At 41.2% G+C, this 24755-nt stretch overlaps 1 protein-coding gene across 1 annotated transcript; it reads left to right on the top strand.

Annotated features, from left to right (window-relative positions):
* The first annotated feature begins 27 nt into the window (after positions 1–27).
* BTF3 (basic transcription factor 3) lies at positions 28–6885 on the top strand. Its single transcript, XM_077759953.1, has 6 exons — positions 28–140; positions 652–720; positions 3630–3743; positions 4523–4724; positions 6011–6067; positions 6582–6885. Exons 2-6 carry the CDS (start codon positions 652–654, stop codon positions 6626–6628), a joined length of 489 nt encoding a protein of 162 aa, XP_077616079.1. The 5' UTR covers positions 28–140; the 3' UTR covers positions 6629–6885.
* Positions 6886–24755: the final 17870 nt, after the last annotated feature.

The raw sequence follows: 24755 nt of genomic DNA, 5'->3' as shown, positions 1-24755 counted from the left end.
CCGCGTTGCATCACTTCCGGCCTCCCTCTAGCTGCCATCTTGCGTCCCCGCGTGTGTGCGCCTAGTTTCAGCTGGTCCACCCGAGACCTCCTGAGCGCCAACCCTAGTCCCCCGCGCGGTCCCATTTCCGCTCCAACAAGGTACAAAAAGGCTCTGGACGCCGGCGTGGGAGGAGGACGGGAACGGGGGCGGGAAGTGCCCGGAAGGAGCGAGACAGGGAGGGACAGGGCTGAGGAGAGGAAGGCGATGCGACGGACAGGCGCACCCACTCAGGCTGACTCTCGGGGGCGAGGTCGAGCCAGGGGCGGCTGCCCTGGGGGCGAGGCGACGCCGTCTCTTCCTCCANCGGGCAGGCCCTGGCTAGGCCGAGGCCGGGCCAGGGCCGGGGGTGGGGGGTGCTGAGCAGGCATGGCTTAGAGCCCCTTTTTCGGGCCTGTAGGGAGGGGGGAGTTGTGGAGGGGGGCTTTAGGAAGGTGGGTGCTTTTTGCGCTCCCCCAAAAGTGAAATTGGGAGCTTTGCGGGGTGGATTGGGGATTCAGGCCTCGGCCTGTTGAGGACATTTTTTCTTCTGCTCGGGCCTTGGGAAATAACGAGCGTGGAATGCTAGAGAGAACGAGACCTTTCCTCGCTGAGGGTTTCCTGTTTTTCTAGATGAAAGAGACTATCATGAACCAGGAGAAACTCGCCAAACTGCAAGCACAAGTGCGCATTGGTGGGAAAGTAAGTTTTAATAGTTTTGGTTTTTTTTTCTCTTTTGAAGTTTTCAGGTTTGGATTTTTTTGGTTTTGCTTTTTTGCTATTGTTGGCTTGTCACTGTCTGTAGAGGACATTTCATCGAGTTCGCAAAGCGGGGGGGGGAGGCGGGGTTAAATGATACACAGAGTGTATCAGTAGACGTGCGCGTTGTAGAGTAAAAGAAAAAAATGAATCTAGGTCGGAAGACCACATGAGAAGCATTACTTGTGTGTAAATATGTTTTCAGTGTTACAGTGTTTTAGCACAACAAAATGTTTCCTAATTAGCAAGAAAATGTGTCATTTCAGTTAATCATTGTGGCTGGCCATCGCACTCTTAACTTGTTTTGCCCTAAGTTGTATACGTTCAGTGCTTTGCTGCCTCCTTCCTTCCTTCCATTCATCCATCCATAATTCAGCTAACTCTGAACTCAAGTTCCACCTGTCTTTTGAAGTACTTGTTAGGAAGAAGTTTGTGTCTCTTGGACATTAAGAGTTTTCTGTAATGCTTTCTTAGCTTAATGCATTCCAGAGTAGTTGTATATTTTCTAGGATATTTGGAAGATACTTTTGTTCCAGGTAACATCACAAAATTTAAGAGCAGTGACTATGAATTTGAAAATACTATTTAAGCAGATAGCTTTCAATTTTGACTTTGTGAATATGCTAAAACTGAGAGAATGAGATGGATTGCTAGGTTTTTAGGTACGTTTTGGTTAATAGGTTTTTTCCTATTTGAACTGATCTTCAAGAGTATTGAGCTTGGAAATTTTTAGATTTTTTTCTGAGTAATTTACTTAAATCAGAAGACCGCTTTGGACAGAGATTACTTAGTTGAGTTGTATTTTGCATTGTGTTAGCACATTCCTAGTCTTTAACAAGGCTTGTCCGAACAGAGCCTGTCTTTACTTGGTAAAACTTGTAAAGCTTCCCTACTACAAGCTTATTACCTATTAGTTTTTCCCAACTTTAAACATTTGCTTTCAAATAGAGTATTCTGTGAAATAGCCAAAAGTTTCACTTAGACTTAAATAATGAGATGTGCATCTATTAAATTCCTGGACTTTGCAAACAATGAATGTATCCTGATCCTTTGCTTTCCTGAAAGCTGGTAGTCTTCAGGATCTGCACCTGCCCATTAATAGAGAGTAGGTGTTTCTTGTCCTTCTTAGCAATTGTTAAAAGCAAGGTGTGGCCTTCAGGTCCCAGAAAAACTCATTACAGCCTTTGTGGGTCAGTGTTTGGATGTTCTTATATTGGTGTTTTTAACTATCATTTCTTTTAGTACAAGTTTCACAAGAAATAATTTGAAAAATGTGCCTCTATGCTATCTTTCTCTTGTTACTCTGATGATATAAAGTGCTTTATTGAGTATCTGATCAGAGCATTAATAATAAATTAATTACACACGTAAAAAATTGAACTCTACAGCAGTGAAGTGTGTGGAATGTATAGAAGGTGTGTCACTTTGGTTTTTAAAGTCTTATAGTAGTTACTTAGAACGTCTTTCAGAGAGATATTAGAGACAATTCTTTGGAAACTGGATAGCTACACGACTACATCAAAGTGATTTCTATTCTTAATAGAAATACTAAGAATTTTATTCTTACTAACAGAATAAGCTTTTTTGGGTTTGGTTAACCAGTATTTTTGTAGCTTTGATATTTTATTCAGTTAAACTTATCATTTATTTAAGACTTTATTGTGCTCAAGCCTGAGAATATGAATATTGAGAAGCTTATGGCCTCTGAGGAGCTTTAACAGTAGCAGGGGAAATAGGCATCTTTTTTTTTTTTTTTTTTTAAAGAACCTGTTCTCATAGTGTAATATACACAGTGCAGTAGAAGTGTTTTCGAAATACAGGGGTGGGAATGATTTTGCTTGGGGGTGGTTAATTGCAGAATGTAGGGAAGGCATCAAAGAGGTTTGAACAGGGTTTTAAAGGACAAATAGGAATTGGTATGCAGGTTGGGGTATATTGAGGTAGGTGGGTGTTAACCTTTCCGTAAAGAGTCTTATATACCATGTAAAAGGTTTAAACTTTTTATAGCAGTAAACAGAATGGAAGGTGTTAAGGAAGTTTCATTCTAGTGAGGGGAGACAGACAATAAAATACATTTATTTTTTACAGTAATAATTGTTATAAAGAAGATAAACTTGGATAGAAGATGATGACTGTAGGAGTTGCTTTTTTACATCAGGTGGTTGGGAAAGGCCACTGGTATGGTGACAGAAGAACAGAGTTCTGTAGTAAGGGAGGGAGCCAATGCAGATCTAGGGGAAGAAGGGAACAACATGTGCAGAGGCTCTTTTTGGCCTGTTGAAGGAACTCTGAGGAGGTTAATTTGGCTGAAGATGAGAATATGTATGTGATAGAGATGTGGTCAAGAACAGCATAATAGGGGCAGAGCAGATCATGTAGAGGCCTTGTAGGTTAACATAAGAACTTCAGATTTTACTCTTAGGTGTGATAGAAGTCTGTGTACAGACTCATTTGAATGTGTTGTGTGGTCTTGTCTATGAATGTTAATGGACGTTGATTTTTCATCAATTAATGTAAAAACAGAAAAGGTTAATAGTTCTGGCAATGGGGCTTGTAAATGAGGCTTAATTTGGGTTGATAATGCCACCTTTTTATCTGTTCTTCTAGAGTGGATAATCTAAAAGATAGGACTTTGAAAAGATATATATCTTTATATCTATATATCGTTTATATCTGACAAAATTAGAAGCTTAGAAGTTATCAAGGATTTGTAGACAATTGCTTTGTTATCCCCTTTTGGCTCCCGTCATTGCCTACTTGCTGCTTAAAACTTTGTACTTTAGGGTAATTTGCTTAGACAGAAACTGTTTCTGTTTGTTACGGTATACATGTGTGCTGTCTTCTCGCTCTAGGGAACTGCTCGCCGAAAGAAGAAGGTGGTTCATAGAACAGCTACAGCAGATGATAAAAAACTTCAGTTCTCCTTAAAGAAGTTAGGGGTAAACAATATTTCTGGTATTGAGGAAGTAAGTGTCAAATTCTATTATTTTTTTAAAGTGTATTTATTTTGAGAGAACGTCATCAGGGGCAGAGAAGGGGAGAGAGAATCCCAAGCAGTTTTCGTGCTGTCAGCGCAGAGCCTGATGCAGGGCTCAATCCCATGAACCAGGAGAACCTGAGCCAAAATCAAGAATTGGATGCTCGACCTCCTGAGCCACCCAGGCGCCCCCAAATTTCATTTCTTTCTAAAACAACATATGGATAGAAAAAGTTTTAATGGTTATGAATTAAATGATTTCTTGAATTTTTCACTCCACTAATGAACATTAGGGAGATTGCTAAGTCTGAAAGTGATTAGATTGCACTCTCCATTCCAAGCAAAATAGCACCTGTACTTCACAGAGAAATAGCAGATTAGTTAGCCACACTGTGGCTTTTGCTTAATAGAATGTTTGGTTTTAAAGGAGTTTTGGTGGGGGCGCCTGGGTGGCTCAGTCGGTTAATAAGTGTCCAACTTCGGCTCAGGTCATGATCTCACGGTTTGTGGGTTCGAGCCCCACGTCAAGCTCTGTGCTGACAGCTAGCTCAGAGCCTGGAGCCTGTTGTGGATTCTGTGCCTCCCTCTCTCTCTGACCTTCCCCTGCGCGTGCTCTCACTCGCGCGCGTGCTCTCACTCGCGCGCGTGCTCTCACTCGCGCGCGTGCTCTCTCTCTCAGAAATAAATAAAACATTAAAAAAAATTTTTAATAAAAAAAATAAAGGAGTTTTTGGTGGGTGTTCCTAATTAAACTTTTTTTCTTTATAGGTGAAAATGTTCACAAACCAAGGAACAGTGATCCACTTTAACAACCCTAAAGTTCAGGCATCCCTGGCGGCGAACACTTTCACCATTACAGGCCATGCTGAGACAAAGCAGCTGACAGAAATGCTACCCAGTATCTTAAACCAGCTTGGTGCAGACAGTCTGACTAGTTTAAGAAGGCTGGCTGAAGCTCTGCCCAAACAATGTAAGTTTCCTAGTAGTGGTTTTGCCCAGTGTTACTAATGGATCAGTCAGTTTCTAAGATTTCTAGTAGATACGAGTATCTTTAAATTTGGAAATGCCAGTTTTCCTCTAAAAAATAATTTTTACACTACTTTTAAGCAAGTGTTCTTAGTGTGTTCATAAATTAACTAGTATGCTATGATTGATCATTAATACTTGATTCAGTGGGTTGTTTTCTAACTTTCTTGCTTGGATCAGAGATTTAATGTTTTTTACCTTAATTAGCTGGAAATGATGAAAATGTTAGTTTTGGGCATTTTTGATAACTGACAGTTTAGAATTAATTAAAATATATTACAAATTATTAAATTGTTTACAACTGGTATCACCAGTAGTTTTAAGAACTGGCCTGGCACTATTTGGGTGTTTTTAATTATAATACAAGGATTTTGTTCAGGGCTGAAAATCCTACAGTTAAATAGTGCGTTAAGAGACACAGCTATTTTATGCTGTGGTCCTCTGATTAAAATTTTGAAGAATGTAGAAGCAACACAGACTTATTACATGGTCTGTTATTTAGTCATCCATGTTTTTCTTCGTGTTCTGTTAGACCTTTTACATACATACATATATGTGTGTGTATATATATATATGTATCTAGAGAGATGTGTGTATATATATTTATATTTTGGGGGAGGGTATTGCTGAGAGACATAAGAGGTTCTAGAAAGTCTTGGGCTTTCAGAACTGAACTAGGCTTTGGAAGTATTCCACTGAAAATCTTATAGGGCTAGTACTGTGAGGTCTCAACTCCTAAGTGTAGTTCACTTTCTTGTGTTGTAAAATGTGGATGGTTACCACCAATCAAAGGGACTTAATGTTTTGATCATTTTATTTTCATTTCAGTGAAGGTTTGTCGAGTATCTCCCTTATGTCATTAACAAAACATTTGCAGGAACTGCCTCTTGATTTGCCTCCCACAAGAAATCTTACCATAATTTGGTATATGGGTCTACCTCTACCCTAGGGGCACTCTCTTGTTTTCATACCACCTCAGGGCCTGTGGTGGGCTAGATGGCTTGAAAGGATGGGTATGGAATTTGATTTGTTGGCTGTTAACAATATTCTGGTTCATTTTTAGACATTTGTAGATTACCATGTTAATGCTTGTACTTAGGGATGAAATCCCAAATGTCACTCTTGTAATCATGTCTGTAAGTTATAACAATGCCTGGCCTTTCATCTTTTTTTGGTTAATGTTTTTTAAAAACTTAACAAATGTGTAACATATACATTTCCCTTTCATAGCTGTGGATGGAAAGGCACCACTTGCTACCGGAGAGGATGATGACGATGAAGTTCCAGGTAGGAACCTTCACTTGGGGTTAAATTACAGAATCTTAGTGAGGAAGAATAAAAAATCTTTATACTGTAGGAAAGTACCTTGGTGGGGTGCGGGGGGTGGTAATAAGGTAAAGGACAGGAAATGCAGACATGAACCTTCCTTCTTTAGAATGGAAAAAATAATGCAGTGTTATTTAACTAGGAGTTAAATTTGTAGACTTGGTTTTTTCTGATTGGGATCCCAAGTAGGTATAGGTATCTAACTTTAAATATTGAATAATAAAGTATGTTGACACATAAATAACTAGTAGATCACAAATGACCCATTTCCTACTTTGAGATCAATAAATTTATGAGAAGGCATAGAAAAGTTGTTCAACCATATTGGGGGTATGGTATAACTCTTCTAAAATCAGAAAAACCCTTGGCAGTTAGGAGTTTTCTCTCTTAGCTGTTACTTGGTAAATCTCTTTTTAAAATCCATTGATTGATAGGTTTGGCTTTTTTCAGAGTTTCTACCGTTTTCTTTTTCTAGATCTTGTGGAGAATTTTGATGAAGCTTCCAAGAATGAAGCAAACTGAATTGAGTCAGCTTCTGAAGAAGATAAAACTTGAAGAAGTTACTGGGAGCTGCTATTTTATATTATGACTGCTTTTTAAAAATTTTGTTCATGGATCTGATAAAATCTAGATCTCTAATATTTTTAAGCCCAAGCCCCTTGGACACTGCAGCTCTTTTCAGTTTTTGCTTATACACAATTCATTCTTTGCAGCTAATTAAGCTGAAGAAGCCTGGGAATAAAGTTTGAAACAAGATTAATAAAGTTCTTTGCCTAGTATATGGTTTTATTTTTTTTATTTCACTGACACTGGTTTGTACACAGAAAGCAAAGTTATTCATAGAAAGATAATCATGGCAGGTAATAATGGCTGGTAATCTTTGATGAAATTTGATTAAAGATTTTAAATGGCCATATAATGTAACAAAGGTGATATAAAGCTGTGTTTTAAAACTTTTCTTCAGCAGTCCTCAGGTCTGCAGTGGTTTATGCAATGGGTATAATTGTAAATTTGAGAATGAAATATTCCTTTGAGCATGAGTGTTTTCTCTTAATATTGTCTATCTTGTAAATGTATATACTAAGTGCCTTTAATATATTACTGCACTTAATTTTCTCTCATTTAATCCTCAATCTGTGAAGTAGGGAGGAGTAACTCCATTTTGTAGTTGTAACCCAAAGTTACCAAAAAAAAAAGGAAAAGTAGTCTTTTAATTTCCTTACAGGATATTCTGTAAGAAACCTGAAAAAAGTAGTGTTTGTATTAGGAATGTCACCTTATCTTAATTAAATTTAAGTAGTAACACTTTAATAGGGCTACTTTTTTCTCTTTAAAAAAATTTACTATCATTTATGTATGTATTTTTAAGATTCTATTTTAAGAAATCTCTGCATCCAACAAGGGGCCCAGACTCAAAACTCCCAAGATCAAGAGATGCATGTTCTACCAACTGAGCCAGCCAGGTGCTCCCCCCCTCCCCTATTTCCTTTTTGAAATAACAGTAAAAATAACATCTATATAGTTGCAATAAATTTAATACACAATACTTGTGCCTGTACCCTAATCAGGACGTCATCTGAAAAAGTTCATCCCCAAAAGTTCTCTCAATATAAGGCTACTTAAAACATATTAGCAATCAGGCGCCTGGGTGGCTTAGTCGGTTAAGCGTCCGACTTTTGCTTAGTTCATGATCTTGCGATTCGTGGGTTTGAGCCCCACTTCGGGCTCTGTGCTGACTGCCAGCTCAGAGCCTGGAGCCTGTTTCAGAGTCTGTCACTCCCTCTCTCTCTGACCCTCCCCTGCTCACGCTCGCTCGCTCGCTCTCCTAGAAATAAATAAAAAAATATTAAAAAAAACATTAGCAATCATAATGTTGAAGTAAACATTTACAAATGGCATTTAAAATAAAAGTCATCTGCTTTAAGGCCAGATGAAAAAATTACCAGCTTTTTCTTGCAACAATAAGAATGTTAAATTTCCATATTAATTTGCAAGTATCTTTTGAGGGTACTAGACAACTATATCTAAAAGTCACTATAAAATACCAAAAACGAAATGCTTGTACAGATAGTATTTGCACATTTAAACGTGTTATTTTTTATTTAAAAAAATTTTTAATGTTCTTAATTTATTTCTGAGAGGGAGACAGCATGAGCAGGGGAGGGTCAGAGAGAGAGAGGGAGTTACAGAATCCGAAGTAGGCTCCAGGCTCTGAGCTGGCTGTCAGCACAGAGCCTGACATGGGGCTCGGACCCAGGAACCGTGAGATCATGACCTGAGTGGAAGTTGGGACACTTAACCAGCTGAGCCACCCAGGTGCCCCTAAACATTGTATTATTTTCAAAGGATGTATCAGTCTTGTTAAAGTACACTGCTACAGTAACAGGGACTCCACAGTCTCAGAGGTCTACAAAATTACAAAGAACTACATGTTTCCAGACTATTGTGGGTTAGGTTGGGCTCTGCTACAAAGTCACTCCAGGTGCCAGACTGACGGGCAGCCTCTATCTGGAGTCCTTAGCTTCCCTGCAGAGTGAGAAGATGGGGGTCATTGCTGGCTTTTAAAGCTGTTACTCAAAAAACGTCCTGTGTATGTCTCTGAGCGAGTGGAATGGCTAGAGTGGGACCCGTGGGTTTGCATTTCTGATCTCCCAGCTGATTCTGATGTTGCAGGTCCACTGACCATGCTTTGGGTAGATGAGATTTTAAGTTACAGATTTTCTCACCTCATCACAAGAAACAGGTCAAAGTGACGGGCTGACTTGGGCATGTGAAGAATATGCTACTACCTGAGCATCCTCCCACGTGTTTGCCCAAGATCTGTACAGGAAAGGGACTAAATGAAGAAATGCAATAGGTTTCCAGGCCAGGCCTCCCCAGGGCAACTTGCTGCTTTTAGCAGATGCTGGGTAGGGTTAATTCTGTTTTGTCCATACTCAGAGACTCTCCAACAACCTTGAGAAAAGTTTTTTCTTTGGTCCATTTTTTCAGTGGTCTGGGGTGTGTTAGTGGCAATAGATTAATAAGAAAGGTTTTCCTTGTAACACCTTCAATATCATGGGTAGGATTATGCTACAGTTGCAAATGACTAAACATTTTAGTTGCTACAAAGATTTCTCTGTCACACTTGATGTTTGTGGTTTGCCTGTGGCTGGGCTAAACTGTACTCCAAGAACGGCATCTAATCAGAACATTGCTAGTCTCAGGACAGGGAAAAGAGGGCAAATAACCATCTGGCTCTGAAAACTTGTTAGGAAGCAAAGCACATCATGAACCAAATTTCATCAGCCAGAGCAAGTCACGTGCATAGTCCAGTCTGATGGCCACGAGGACTGGGGAAATAGACTCCCTCAGAGCAGGACAGCAAATACTTAACAATACTGCAATCTACCATATCCTTACAATTTTTTTTAATTGCCCACAATTCTTGCAGCTCTTTTATGTTAGGCTCTGTATCACTTGTTTTATATAATCTCATTGGTTATAATAACACCCTCCCACCCCCCAAAGAGTCACGTGGAACACATAAGGAAGCCATCTTCAAGAGGTGAAACTAGTTTGGGTCAGGTCGACGTGGCCTGCTGTGTGGTAGCATGAGAGTCAAACTAGGTCTGCTCTTTTGACCTCAGCAACGACTAGAAAGATTTGTAAGCCTTGGCCGGCTTAGAGGGGCAGATGATTCTCATCTGGTCGACCTTCTGGATGCTGTCACTGCATGCTGGCTGTTGTCCACTACTTTTAAGACTAGTCCTGGGCCAAACTAGCTTTCAGCTGAATCAGAACCAAGGCTATGCTAATGAAGAGACAGAGATCAAATTTTGATTTGAGAACTCTTAGGATTAATACCTTTTCTTTGTTGAAATAGTTAAACTAGAGTACCTTTGTGTCATCCCCTAATAACCCTGTGGTGCACAGGACAGAAAGCTGCATTCTAAAATTTGGAAACAAGTTTAGAAATGGGCTGAAGGTCATTAAAGGTTGGGTCTGATTCCTACTAATCATTTTTCTCCATTACATAACACCGGATTCATGCATTAGGAGGTTCCTCTCTCCCCAATAAGATACATATGTCATTTTTTTTTTTGAGAGAAGTCTTAAGGTAATGAATAACAGGATTTAAAAAAAAAAAAACTTTTCCAGAACAATGATTGGAAAAGTCTTCTATTCACATAAATTTTCATCACTCCAATCAGCCCAGTCTTGAATGCCATTTTTGCAGCGTGTTTGGGGAATGCAGGCATAGTCACCAAAGAAAACAGTATCACATCTGTAGTCTGCACACTTTGGGCACTGTAAAACTAGATAGTTTTATTTATTTTTAAAAACATAACTGTTAGAAGGTCAAGGTGGCCTCAAAAAGATGCTATTGGAAAAGAAACGGCCCCTTGGATCCTAAAATGATGAGTGAAAACTGCCCATGGGGAAAACTGCAGATGTCTATTAAAGATTCTACATGTTTGGGTGAAAGAATCCATACTTTGAGATGCCAAGAAGAGCACTGCCTCTCTCCATCAGTTTGAAAATAAACATACTGACACAGTCCATAAATAAGGAAGGGGCCATATAAGTTTATGTGTTCAATAAGCAGGGAAGAGAATCAGTGTTTGCTAACGGGCAGTTAGCAAGAAGACAAGAATGTGTTTATATTCTTGCCTTTTGTTGTCAACACATTGTTAGATAACATGAAACTCCTAAGAAGCTTCCATATGACCAGACAAAAGGTAGGAAGGATCTATATAGCGAACGGTATTTCTGGTAAGCCTTTTACCCTGTGATTGGGGCCATGAGGTATTCGAATTGCATCTACCACCATGGTTTCAGAACAAAACCGCTTTGCCAGATAAAAAGTGATGGAAGGGCGGAATGGGGTGCTACTGTGGGAGGCATAGAGGAGAGTGGTGGAGGAGCAGGGGCAAGGTTAAACAAATAAACCACAAAAAATCTTTGAGACCCAAAGTGTTCAACAGACTTTTCTTTGACCTTTACCAAAATTTCTAAAGAAATCTAAAAGGAATTTGGTAACAGATTAGAGTTGCCCATCAAGGTTATTTCCTTTGTTAAACTTTGCAAATCTGACTGTATTTGCTTACTAGATAGAGAACAAACCTACTTTAAATATGCAAACTACTGGAAATGATAGAACTGCTTAGTCATGGGTGTAAATATCCTTAGGTTGGTTTCTCAGTATAAATTAATTTCTGTGGTTGAAATGTAAAGGTAGCTACTCCAAGAACTCACTAAAACATCAATTAAGCCAAAGTAATTTTGAGAAAGAAGAACAAAGCTGGAGGCATCAAAATCCCAGATTTCAAGATATACCTCAGAGCTATAGTAATCAAAACACTATGGTACCAACACAAAAAGACACATAGAGGGGGCACTTGGTTGGCTCAGTCGGTTATGTGTCCCATTTCAGCTCAGGTCATGATCTCACAGTTTGTGAGTTCGAGCCCCACATTGGGCTCTGTGCTGATGGCTCAGAGTCTGGAGCCTACTTCAGATCCTGTGTCTCCTCTCCCCTGCTCACACTCTGTCTCTTTCTCCCTGTCTCTCTCAAAATAAATAAACATTAAAAAAAAAAAAAGACACATAGATCAGTGCAACAACGTAGAGAACCCAGAAATAAACCCACACTCATATGGTCAATCTACAACAAAGGAGGCAAGAATATACAGTGGGGAGAGCACAGTGCTGGGAAAACTGGATAGCTACATGCAAAAAAATGAAACTGGACCACTTTGCTTTTACACCATATACGAAAATAACTTCAAAATGGATTAAAGACCTTAATGTGAGGCCTGAAACCATAAAACCCCTAGAAGAAAACATGGGCAATAATTTCTTCAACATGGAGCATAGAAACATTTTTCTAAATATGTCTCCCAAGGCAAGGGAAACAAAAGAAAAATAAACTACTGGGATTATATTAAAATGAAAAGCTTTTGCACAGTGAAGTAAGCCATCAATAAAACAAAAAGGCAACCTAATAAATGGAAGAAGATATTTGCAACCCAGTAAGAGATTAAAATCTACAATACAGGGGCGCCTGGGTGGTTCAGTCAGGTAAGCGTCTGACTTCAGCTCAGGTCATGATCTCGAGGTCCATGAGTTGGAGCCCCACGTTGGGCTCTGTGCTGACAGCTCCGAGCCTGGAGCCTGCTTCAGTCTCTGTGTCTCCCTCTTTCTCTACCCCTCCCCTGTGTGCTCTCTGTCTCTCTCTCACTCTATCTCTCTCTCAAAAAATAAATACACATTAAAAAATATTTTTAAATCCACAATATATGTCAAGAACTTAAATAACCAAACACCAAAACAAAACAAACAAAAAACCAAACCACACACAAAAACAAAACAAAAAAACCCAAATCCAATTAAAAAATAGAGGACTCAAAGAGACATTTTCTCAAAGAAGACATACAGATGGCCAACAGACACATGAAAAGGTCCTAAATATCACTAATCATCATCATCTTATACCTATCAGAATGGCCAGTATCAAAAAGACAGGAAATAGGGACCCTTGGGTGGCTCAGTTGGTTAAGCATCCTACTTCAGGTCATGATCTCACAGCTTCTGAGTTCAAGCCCCATGTCAGGCTCTGTGCTGACAGCTCAAGCCTGGACCCTGCTTCAGATTCTGTGTCTCCTTCTCTCTGTGCCCCTTCCCTACTCACATTTTGTCTCTCTCAAAAATAAAATAAACATTGAAAAGAATAAAAAGAAAGACAAGAAATAACAAATGTTGGCGAGAATGTGAAGAAAAATAGGACCTCATGCACTGTGGGTAGAAATATAAATTAATGCACACACTGGGAAACAGTCTTTAGGTTCCTCAAAGAATTAAAAATAGAACTACCATGCAATCCAGTAATTCCAATACTGGATATTTACCCAAAGAAAGCAAAAACGCTAATTCAAAAAAAGATTTATGCACCCCTATGTTTGCGGCAGCATTATTTACATTTGCCAAGGTATGAAAGCAACCCAAGTGTCCATAGGCAAATGAATAGATAAAGAAGATATAGTATAGACATCCAATGGGATATCAGCCACAAAAAATAATGAACTTGCCACTTGTGACAACATGGATGGAGCTAGAGAGTATCATGCTAAGTGAAATAAGTCAGAGAAAGACAAATACCATATGATTTCACTTATATGTAGAATCTACAAAACAAAACAAGTGAATAAACAAACAAAAAGCAGAAACAGATCCATAAATACAGAGAACAAACTGATGGTTGCCAGGGGAGAGGGGGATTAGCGGGATGGGTAAAATGGGTGAAGGAGAGCGGGAGGTACAGGCTTCTAGCTATGGAATGAATACGTCCGGGGATGAAAGGCACAGCAGAGGAAGTGCAGTCAGTGGTACAACAGTGTCATATGCTGACAGATGGCGGCTACACTTGTGGTGGGCATAGGAGAACATGCAGACTTGTGGAACCACTCTGTTATACACAGGAACTAATGTAACATTGTGTCAAGTATATACTTCAGTAAAAAAAAATAAAGTTACAGCACAACAAAACAAAACAACAAAACAAAACCAACCAAACAAAAAAAATCCATCAGTTACCGCATATGTAGAATGGGAATTTCCACAATCACGGAGATATGCAAAATGGGGAATTTTTCACTCCTAAAATATTGTTTTGGCTAACTATAAAACATTATCAGTTATCTTCATCACATAAATAATATCAAATTGGATGCGCATATTACCATAAAAAAACACATTAATTACACTTATTTTCAGTTTTATGGGATTCAACTGAACAATCACAACAGTCGTTTCTTGTGTCACACACCTAGTCCATGTATGGCCAAGTCTTCTGGTTGGGACACTGGAACATCAAGTTTTGTGGTGGGAAACTGCTGGGCATTTGGCCTGTATTAGATAGAGGCATTATTGATTTTAAAAAAATTTTTTAATGTTTATTCATTTTTGAGAGAGAGAGAGCATGGATGGGGGAGATGCAGAGAGAGAGAGGGAGACACAGAATCTGAAGCAGGCTGCAGGCTCTGAACTGTCAGCACAGAGCCAGATGCGGGGCTTGAACTCACAAGCCATGAGATCATGACCTGACCCAAGTTGGACGCTTAACCATCTGAGCCACCCAGGTGCCCCTAACGGAGGCATTATTTCTAATAGAAAGCATTCCTGCATTTTAATGTTTTAAATAAAATTCTGTATTTTAGTTATTAGTGGCTGGTAACCTTATTTGGCCAGCTCACCGCAGTAGGTAGCAGATTCATCTTCACCATGACCACAGGCCAGCTTGTTGTTCCAAAGCAGGGAGAATGGCCAGCCAAGTAGTGAGTCATCACATAAAAAGTCAAGTTGCCACAAGGCTGTTTTACATTGTCGATATCACAAATCTGGAAGGTTTATAACGCAAGTGCTGGACGTTGACATATGCATCCATGACCATGCACATAAAGCTTTAATAATATAATAATAACCTGTTTCTCCTTCCCCTTCTGCTTTTTTCCATGGGTCCTTTCCCCATTATTTCTTCTCCTCCTTTTCTTTCTTTTTTCTCCTCCATCCTCCAAAACTCTTTAGGCTTACTTGGCTTGCATTTCCTGCAAAACTACTGGCATTTGGGCAAACAAGTGTGGGCTTATTCCTGCCTGAGAAGGTATCAGAGGTGACTAACGGGGAGTCAACAGGCCTGGGCTCTGGTTTGAGCTTTGCCTGGATTGGTTCTATGTAGCCCCTTCCATTATTTTCTTAGCTAGAAATGGAACAAAGAAGCCTTGCTACAACAATTTCAAGGGGACACTGAGTTAAATTGGTATCATTTTTTAAAATTGGTATCATTGTTTAAATACAATGATCCACTCGCTCAAAAAAGGAATGGGAGTTTGTCCGACTAATGTGATGGTATTTAAAACATTTTTTTAAACTCTGAAATTTTGAAGATAAGATGTAAATAGTAGAATGATAACACTTGTATCCCAAACATAACTACACCTGCAATAATGTGCCTCCAGAAAATTCCTCTTTGGTGTATAAAGTGGCAAACAGGCTAGAAATACTTTAGATTTAGGTGTTGAGTTGAGGGCTTTGTGAAAGTGTGTTTTGTGGCTTGAATGTTTTGTAGTTGGAAGTCTGTTGATAATTGAGGGGCAGATAATCTGCAGTTTGTATCCCTTAGTCCATGAGGTGCTTGGCATTGTGATTGTAGCTTACTTTTCTCATGTCAATATTTAACACCCCACCCCACCTAATTTAATACTAAATCACACACTCTTCTATATTGTTCGCCACTTACCTAGTCTCCCTAATTCCAAAAGAATCTCCTTGAAGGTAGAATCCATGTTCTGCGTACACTTCAGAGTTGGGCAGACCTGGATTAGAAGCTTGTCTGATTGTTTTACGAGTTACCTGATATTGGGCAAGACTCCCTGAGTCTCTGTTCAGAATGGTGATAACAACCACCTTAAGACCATTGAAAAGAATGAAATAAAGATGAGATATATTTAATGTTCAGAGCAGTGCTTGGCAAATACCACATGCCGATCGCCCGTTATCAGTAGGCTTACCCCAAATCACTCGTATCAGGAGACTAGCCATCTTGGAAATATATGGGGTATAGATACATTCTTGTTTGTTGAGCTAATACATGACATTGTTGAGTATGATTATTAGTCTGCCACATAGGGAACACGCATGCTCTCAGGTGTTACAAGTATCGCAAAAGCAATCTCAAGACTGATCACAGCAGCCATAACTCTGAGTACAAGGAATGCCATGCAGAAAATCCAGAGACACCGCCCAGTAGGAGGCTAGCCAGTATTGCCCTGTCACAGCAAAACACGCAAGCACAAAGAACAGTCTTCATCTCAGGGCAGAGACTTGTGTTGAAGGCATCATTGACTAGCTCTGTATTGTCCATGGTTATCTTAGTGTGAAAAGCAAGAGCCAAAATTATAGGACCTCAAATGTATACTTTGAGTTACAGTGGTGTTTTCTGTGTCTACAGTTTTTAATTTGATCTTCTGGGTAAGCAGCCTTATTTTTTAAAATTTAACATTTCAGTGATCTCTACACCCAACATGGGGCTCGGATTTATAGCCCCAAGGTCAAGAGTCACATGCTCTACCAACTAAGCTAGCCAGGAGCCCCTCTGTAACCAGCCTTATGATGAATGAGCATTGCTCTCCCCATTGTGAAAATGAAGATTTAAAATGAAGAAACAGATGAGCACTGGGGAATGTATGGGATTATTAAATCTCTATATTGTACACCTAAAATAACTAAATAAACTGGGGCACCTGGGTGGCTCAATCAGTTAAGCGTCCAGCATCGGTTCAGGTCATGATTTCATCGTCATTGGTTTGAGCCCTGTGTCGGGCTCTGTGCTGACAGCTCAGAGCCTGGAGCCTGCTTCAGATTCTGTGTCTCCCTCTCTCTCTGCCCTTCCCTTCTCACACTCTCTTTCTCTCTCTCTCTCTCTCAAAAATAAACATAAAAAATAACTAAACTAATGTAACAAAAAGCTAAACTATAAACTACTATAACAAAAGAAAGAAAGAAAGAAAGAAAGAAAGAAAGAAAGAAAGAAAGAAAGAAAGAACAAATAAAATGAAGAAACAGGGTCAGTGAGGTGAAATGGCTTCTGAGATTTATGCCGGTATAAATAGAATGATCTCACCTCAAACCCGGGGCCTTCTCATTCCCTACCCAGGGCTATTTCTACTATGTTAGTGTTTCCCAAACCCTGGTTTTCAATCTACCTCAGAATCACCCAAGGAAATGCAGATTCCTTCCCCAACCCCAGACCTACAGAATTGGAATGTCTAGTGAATGGGGCAGGGAGTCTGCATATGATTGAGCATGTCAGGTCATTCCCATCCACACCAAAGTTTGAGAACCATGGCCTTATGCCAAAGATGAGAGGCAGACTTGGGTCCTGGGTTCCAACCAGAAATTCCAAAGGCCAGCGCTTGGCGGTGTGGCAAACTTCAGAACTCCTGTAACAGAAGGGCAGGAGGCAGAGTGGGAACTTGCCCGACTGGTTTTACTGGCACGCCATGAAGAGAAAAAGAGTGCTCAGATTGCTCTTGATCATTTCTGTCAGAGTTCAGCAGCCCTACCTTCCCCAGATGAGGAGACACTCTTAGTGTTTCTGAGGCAGCCTGTTGGCCAGGGTTTGTAAATATCTCTGAACCGTCTTCAGGGGCCAGAGGCTGCACTTGTGTATTTCTGGGTCCCCGCTGAGGGAAATTAGCATTCAAACTTCCTTGTGGGCAAATAGTGCATTTTACTTTATTTTTATTTTCATTTAAAAATTTTTAATGTTTATTTTTGAAAAACAGCCAGCCAGCCAGACAGAGCATGAGTTGGGGAGAGGCAGAGAGATGGAGACACAGATCAGAAGCGACACAGGGCTTGAACTCACAAACTGCGAGATCATGACCTGAGCAGAAGTTGGACACTTAACTGACTGAGCCATCCAGGCGCCCCTAGTAAATTTTAATAGGAGAAAGATGGGATGGCATCTTTTCATGGGAGCACCTCCTAGGCTCTAAGAGTTCTGTTCCTTTGGAAGTACCTCAAGTACGAATATAAATCCTTTTCTCTCAACACCTAATATTGTTAAGAGAATCAGGGGCACCTGGGTGGCTTAGTCAGTGAAGCGTCAGACTTTCGCTTAGGTCATGATCTCGTGGTTCGTGGGTTTGAGCCCTGCGTCGGGCTCTGTGCTGACTGCCAGCTCAGAGCGTGGAGCCTGTTTCAGAGTCTGTGACTCCCTCTCTCTCAGACCCTCTCCTCTCTCGCACTCTCTCTCTCCTAGAAATAAAATAAAACATTAAAAAAAAAGAGAGAGAGAGAGAATCAACAGCCGTGTCACGTAGCTGTGAACAGTCACATTATTGGTGAAGAAACTTAAGCTTAGAGAGTCTCAGTGTCACAGACAGTAAGTGGTAGAAATAGACAATAGAACTCAGACTTCCTGGTCCACAAAGCTCCAGAAGATTCTGCTGGATCACAAAACCCCTGTCAGCCCTTCCTCTTTAAGCCAGAGTCTCCACCTCCTGAAATCAATGTTAACTTGCCCTTCCTAAGTACCTTTAACCTTTACAATGTCCTTACTCTGTGATTTGGAAATCTCACTTCGAGGACTCTCCCCTGCACGTATAATAGTACATATACAATAAAAGTGTATGTAGGAAGACTTTTTTACATACCGTAATTTATAACAGAAAATATTAAATGGTAAACAATGCTAAAATACTTCACTTTACATATTAAATACATAGTTACTAAAGTGACTTAAAACTACTCGGTTTTATATATGATGGGTCCTCAAAGGCACAAAACTATTATGTAAAAACATTAAGGATGAAAACAAAGCCTGGAGAAGTTATCTGTGGCCTCCTCTGGATTGTAGTTCATTTGCTTATCGCTCATTCCTTCAGCAAATGTTTATGGAACATCTATGTGAGGCAGTGTGCTAGGCTCTATAGATACAACAGTGAATAAGACACATCAACGGAGTCTGCCTTGGTGAGCTTACACTCTGGAGAAAATGTGATTTTTGGCAGGAGAGTTTTCAGAATCATGAAGAGGTACTTTTTAAAACTTCACATATGCCATGCCTCCCTCTTGAAGGCAGGTTCACTGAGTCTAGGATGGGGTTGGGGCAGAGTAAAAATTTTTGAAAAGCTCCCTTAGTGATTGTGAAACACAGGATGAATAGGATGATAAATACTCTTCTAGAATATAGGCCTCCAAACTTTTATGACTGTATATGCAAAATAACAAAATAAATAAATGTAACAAATGTAACAAAAGAAATAAATGAAATGAAATTATCATTCCCCCATGATATGCAAATATCTATTTATAAATCTATACCCATGCTAGTCCATTAATACATTATATGTATTGTAAAGCATTGCCCAAAATTAAAATTTAAGAAGGATGAAATTAAATATACTACATAAAAATAAAAGTTCTAATATTTTTTTCCCCTGACCCCACTGGATTCTTCTGCATACCCTGTGTGGTTCATTTGGAAATCACTTCTCTACTCTACATGGTAATGAAGCTGTGAGTGGCAAACAAGAAATGAAGCTAACTTTTAAAAAGTCAGTGCTTATTTAGCGTGACAGTCCTGAAAGGAATTCAAAAACTAACGCAAAAACTAATCATTAAAATAGAATTAGACATCGCTGTAGATCTGTGCCATTACAATGGAATTAGAACAACGGAGAGTGCCTTCATTACCTCAGTGGCTGCTGTGTAACTGGCAATCATTCCCCCTGCAGGTCAGCAGACAGGAGGAAGCTTTATGCAGTCTCTGGGCCCTAAAACGTATCATCTTAACTAAGCCATAACAACCAAGAGGGAGGGAGAAGGAATTGTACAGACTGAGGGATGAACAGAGGGGCTTATGTAAGGCCTGGAGGCCTCGGGGTCTGCAGCCACTCAGGACAAGCCTCGGGCAGTGGGATTCTGAGGAGGCTGGGTGGGTGGGGAGAGGGGGCGCTGGAATGTTGAGCTGCGGGTGCCCAGGACCATCACGTTTCCTCACTTGAGGCCGAGACTTTATCTGCTGCAAGACCAACTTCCATACTGCAGAGGGCAGCAGAGAGCAGAGAACTGGCCCTAATGAATTACCTCTAGGATCTTTTCAGCCCCACTAACCTGATGATCACCACGTAAGTTGTTCAGAAGTGGCACTGACGGGAAGGGCCAGAGGACCAGGAGATACTCATATCTGTCCCATGCTACTCAGGAATGACTGGCTAGGACTTTTAAAGCGTCTGGGGGTTAATCTGCAGCCACTTGCCCCTGCTACTGTGATTGTGTTTTCCATTTGTAAGCAGCATGAGCATTGTTCAAGCACCTTCCAACATGCGGTCTCATCAACTTTCAGAGTGAGTCTGTGAGGCAAATGGGATTTGTAGGACCATTTTATAGTTGAGGAAACAGATGCCGAGAGATGTGAACACCTGTCCCACTGCTGAAAGCTAGTTAGTGACAGAGCGGGACTTAAACCCAAGTCTCCTAAAAGCAAATACAGGTTCACTTCTGCTTATCTCACCTTCCTCAGAGTTCTTGGACAGTTTGCCAAGAACCTGCAAATATGTCCTCTATGAGAATCTAAATTTTTGTTTTCATTGTGATGGGAATCTTTAACAGTCACTATAAGCATATTCTGAATCATCTGGATAGACTACAACCGAGGAATGGAATGCATCACCAGACTCCTTATTTTTATTCTGCAATCTGTATCTATCTTTGAGTTTATACCAAGTGACATTCAGTGGACCTCATGGTGTGCCCTGTCACTAAGGTTTTTTGCAGCAGACCAAATATAGAAATGTAGTAGGAGAATTGAGTCCTCTGAGGATACATGGAAACAGGCATGTCAGACTGAAAAGTAACTTGCCCCATAATGTCCATGTCACATTTCCAGTGGCTGCGCGCTGTAGTCTCATCCATTGACAATATCAACTTTTAATTATTGAATTAAAAATCATTTTAGTAGTAAGTATGCCCTGGTTCTGTTCCAGAACACAGCAATAATTGGCTTAGTTGCCCTCTGAATACAGACTGGTATCTTCAAATGAAGAGAGAACTTTAGAGTTTTCAAGTGACATCTGCTTTGCTCACTTACAGAGCCTTGGTTAAATGACAGGTTTGTTTTTCCTGAACTACAAACAAAGGGATGTATCAACACTCCTGTTTTGCATGCAAACAGGTGTTCTCAGGAGTTGTATTTTCAAACTCACAATACACAAACAGATTCCCTATAGGATCAACAACTAAGCTAACATTTTTCTACCGTTAACCCCAAATTGGCAATTTCATTACTCAAGACGCTACCATCCACTTACCTATCACATTAAATTAATGTTGCAAATCTGAATTTTACTGCCTTTCGGGTAATTGATTTCTCTTTTTCCCAATTGTATAGTACCTTTAACCATGGAGTTTATACATTGCTTCATGATTGTACAGTTTAATAAAAATTAAAATGGTGGTAACCTGGTGAGAGTTGGGGCCTGCAGTAATTTTCCAAATGTGCAGGGGTTCCTTCCGGACGTGGGTTGGAGGCACCTACCCCAGAGGGAGCTGTCCTATGTCCCTGCTGCTTCCCCTTTCCCACTCCAGGACCGCTGGGCTCCTGGGCCCATCCGGGGCCTCTGTTTCTTGGGAAAAGCTTTGAGATCCTACTCTAGTCCAGTTACCTTATTTTGCACAAGAAGAAGCTGGGGCCTCGCGGACAACATGCCTCGAATTCAAGGTCACTGGAGGCTACAGCTGGCATTCCTGCCCAGGCAAGCGGCAGCCCTACTGTCCCTGGCCTGCTCACGTCCCGTTCCTACCATGGGGGAGACTCGCCTGCTGGCATCACAAAAGGCACTATGAGAAGGCGATTGCTGGTTCAGGGGACTCCTCACCCGCTGGCCAACCTGCTGCCCGACTCCCTGTGTCCTCGCCTCCGGCTTCCTGGCGCAGGTGCCAGTGACTAACGGCGCCATCGGCACAGTGGCGGCACAGACCAGAACCGAACCTAGACTCGGAACCGCTAAGACTGACGTCAGCGCCCCTGTGCGAGTCCCCGCCCCTCTACGGGCCTCCATTTCCTGTTCTATAAAATGGTCAGGATTATGGTAGACTTCCGATGGTTCCCAGTCTTCTCTAAATTTAAGAGTCCCTTGGAGTGTTTCTTAAAAACCCAAATTCCTGGGCCCCAGCCCAGATCTGGAATCCCCAGGGGAGATGCCTGGCACTCTGCGTTTATCAAGGGCCGCGGCTCATTGTTCTCAGCAGGGAAACGCAGAACCAGATGAACCCCGGGCCTGTGCCAGCTCCAAAATTCTGTCAGCAGAAGCCCCCAGGGCACTGCAAGCGCGGCTCTGAGCAGGCTCAGGGTCAGCTCTCGTCCTTAAGAGGATTGCTGTCGGAGCCGGAGCCGTGAGTGAGTCAGCCAGCAAAGTCTGAGGGACTAAGAAATCAAAATGGGTGAGCTTCATCAGAGGAGTTAATCGAGAGAGAGAGGGCAAGGGACAAAGACTATCGTGAGCTTTTCCCGGGTGGTGCGTGGGGGCAGGGAGGCTGGGGGGCTCTGGCCTGGAGGGAGCCAGCTGCACTTTTTTCATGGCTTTCAGTGGAGTCAGCCCTGTGCTTCCATTTCAGAAGACGGGTGTTTTTCCAGTGTGGCATGTAGATTAGTGACGGCTGGGCTTCAGGGGGATCAACTGGGTTGCCCTGGTGACACGTCCTAACTCTATGGGACACCAAGTTCCATTTTCTGCCTTTTTTTTCTTAAGGTTTTATATACTTAAGTAATCCTGCACCCAGTGTGGGGCTCGAACTCAGGACCCTGAGATCAAGAGTCACATGCTCTTCAGACTGACCCAGCCAGACACCCCCCACCCCCCGCATTTTCTGTCTTTATGGGTAATGACCCCATTCGGTCAGAAATAGAGGTGCAGAGGGGGAGCCTGGGTGGCTCAGTTGGTTAGGCGTTCAACTTCAGCTCAGGTCATGATTTCACCATTCCCACGTTTGAGTCCTGTGTTGGGCTCTGTGCTGACAGCTCAGTGCCTGGAGCCTGTTTTGGATTCTGTGTCTCCCTCTCTCTGTCACTCTCTGACTTATGCTCTGTCTCTCTCTGTCTCAAAAATATATAACCATTAAAAAAAAGAAATAGACATGCAGAGATAAAGGGCATAAAAGAAAAATTATTCTGACTCTTGTTAAAATGGTAAGAAAGACTTCATTTGAGACCGTTTCACTGGGGTGAGAGAGTGAAGTCAACTCCAACTATAGGAAAGACAACCGGGGATGTATAGCCAGTGAGCAGAGTGAGGGGGGGCTGTGGATGGAAAGTTACTAAGAGGAACTGGATTAGCCATAAAGGGTAAGGGGATCCCTGCTAATGGAGGCCAACATGACCAGCTTTCAAGGTGCAAGGGAGTCTTAGTAAACTGGTTTAGGAGATTTGTGCCAGAACTAGATTGAGCAGGCCACGGTCAAGGGCAGTAGGCCAAACCCAAAGTCAAGGTCAAAACAAGAAGAGGGCTCAGAGGACCTTGACTAAAGTTTGGTCAGGAGCTGAGATCTCCCATGGTTGAGATGAGGCAGTAGAAAGCTGGTAGGAATGTGAATTTCTCTCTGTACATACATTATCTCAAATCCTTAGAAATCTCTCCTCTCAGAGTATTAGTATTTTAATGTTGACAGCTGTGAAAACTTGGGCCCAGGAAAAGCATCATCAGTCAGGAGTTGAATCCAGGTTCATCTGATTCTGAAACTCTCATTATTTTCACTATGGCATAGATCTTATATACAGCAGTTTGTAAAGTGAATGGGTTTACACAGTGAAGGAATAAGCGAATGCATGAACTTTGTTTCAAGTCTAAAATAGTTCTCTATGTGAAAACATTCTTTTTGTCTCTGACCAGCCTTAAAAACTGCATGAGACTCTTATCCGCACTAACTCTGCCTTTCTCTGTCACTCTTGTACCGCCTCGGCTTCAGTAGTGTAGATTTATTTTGTTTAATGTGACCGAGAGGCTTAATAGGAACGGTTAACTGGCTCTACGCCTGGAAAACTCAGCAGACAGCTGAGCACATTAGAAACTCTGAAAACTAAGGAGGACTGAAGGGTAGTGCACAGATCTCCTTGGTGTGTAGATGTCCTGGGTTCACTACTTCCCTTTGCCTGTTTCTGACTAAAGACCACTGGTCAAAGTGAGAGAGAAGCCCTGTGACTTATGTGTGGAGAAGCTTCGTTCCTTTGTCTCAGATGAGACAGCTTGTTGCCAAAAATGCACCAGTGATTTGAATACCCCAATGACTAGAAATATTAAGAGCTAATCCAAACCATCAGAATTGTTGGCTCCAACTCTGGCAGTGAAGGATAAACAAAATGCTTCTAAACTGGGAAATGCTTCGGGATTATTTTTCTTTGCGTTTCCAGCTCATCAAAGATAAGCTTTCAACACCGCAATGTTTTACTCAAATTTTTCTAATAGGCTTCATTGTTTTGTTAATCAAGCTTCTCACAAGTGTAGCATCTTTATAACTGTATTGCTAATTGGATTCTTTCAAACCATGTTGACTTTTGGGTTGTTTTGAAACAATCCCCTTTTTTTCTTTTTCTTGCAATAGGTCATGTCTTACTGACGTCTTTGAAGATTGGCTGTCTTTGTAGGGATATTTGAATCATACTGATTTGTGTGCTTATAAAATATGCAGTGAGGACAGATGGGCAGAAGGCTGGAATGGAGAAGAAGGAAATTGTGTGTTGTTAAGTTTCTATCTATGCCACAAACTACAAAAAGTCACACACATAAAATAATGGTATGAGCTATTATAACACAGTTGTTTTCTGTTAGTGGCAGCCGATTGATGGTGATCCTATCAGCTAGGAATGCCTGCGCCCTGTCTATGCACGGCAGCCCTCACAGACACCCCCCTCATCCCCCCACGCCCCCAGTGCTGCAGCTGCACCTGCCCTGGAGCTTGTATTATGTCTGCAAATTACACCTCAACTACAACCACCAGGGAACAGCAGAAAAAAACAAGGTTTATTACTCACAAGTCCTGGAGGGAACATGGCACACCTGGGGTCATGCAGTCAGGTCAGGGGGAGAAAGAGAGAAAGGGAAAGAGAGGG

Source organism: Crocuta crocuta, unplaced genomic scaffold, assembly GCF_008692635.1.
Source record: "Crocuta crocuta isolate KB4526 unplaced genomic scaffold, BGI_CrCroc_1.0 scaffold162, whole genome shotgun sequence".
NCBI lineage: Eukaryota > Metazoa > Chordata > Mammalia > Carnivora > Hyaenidae > Crocuta > Crocuta crocuta.
The sequence above is the reverse complement of the archived record's forward strand: the minus strand, read 5'-3'. Positions and strand labels throughout refer to the sequence as shown.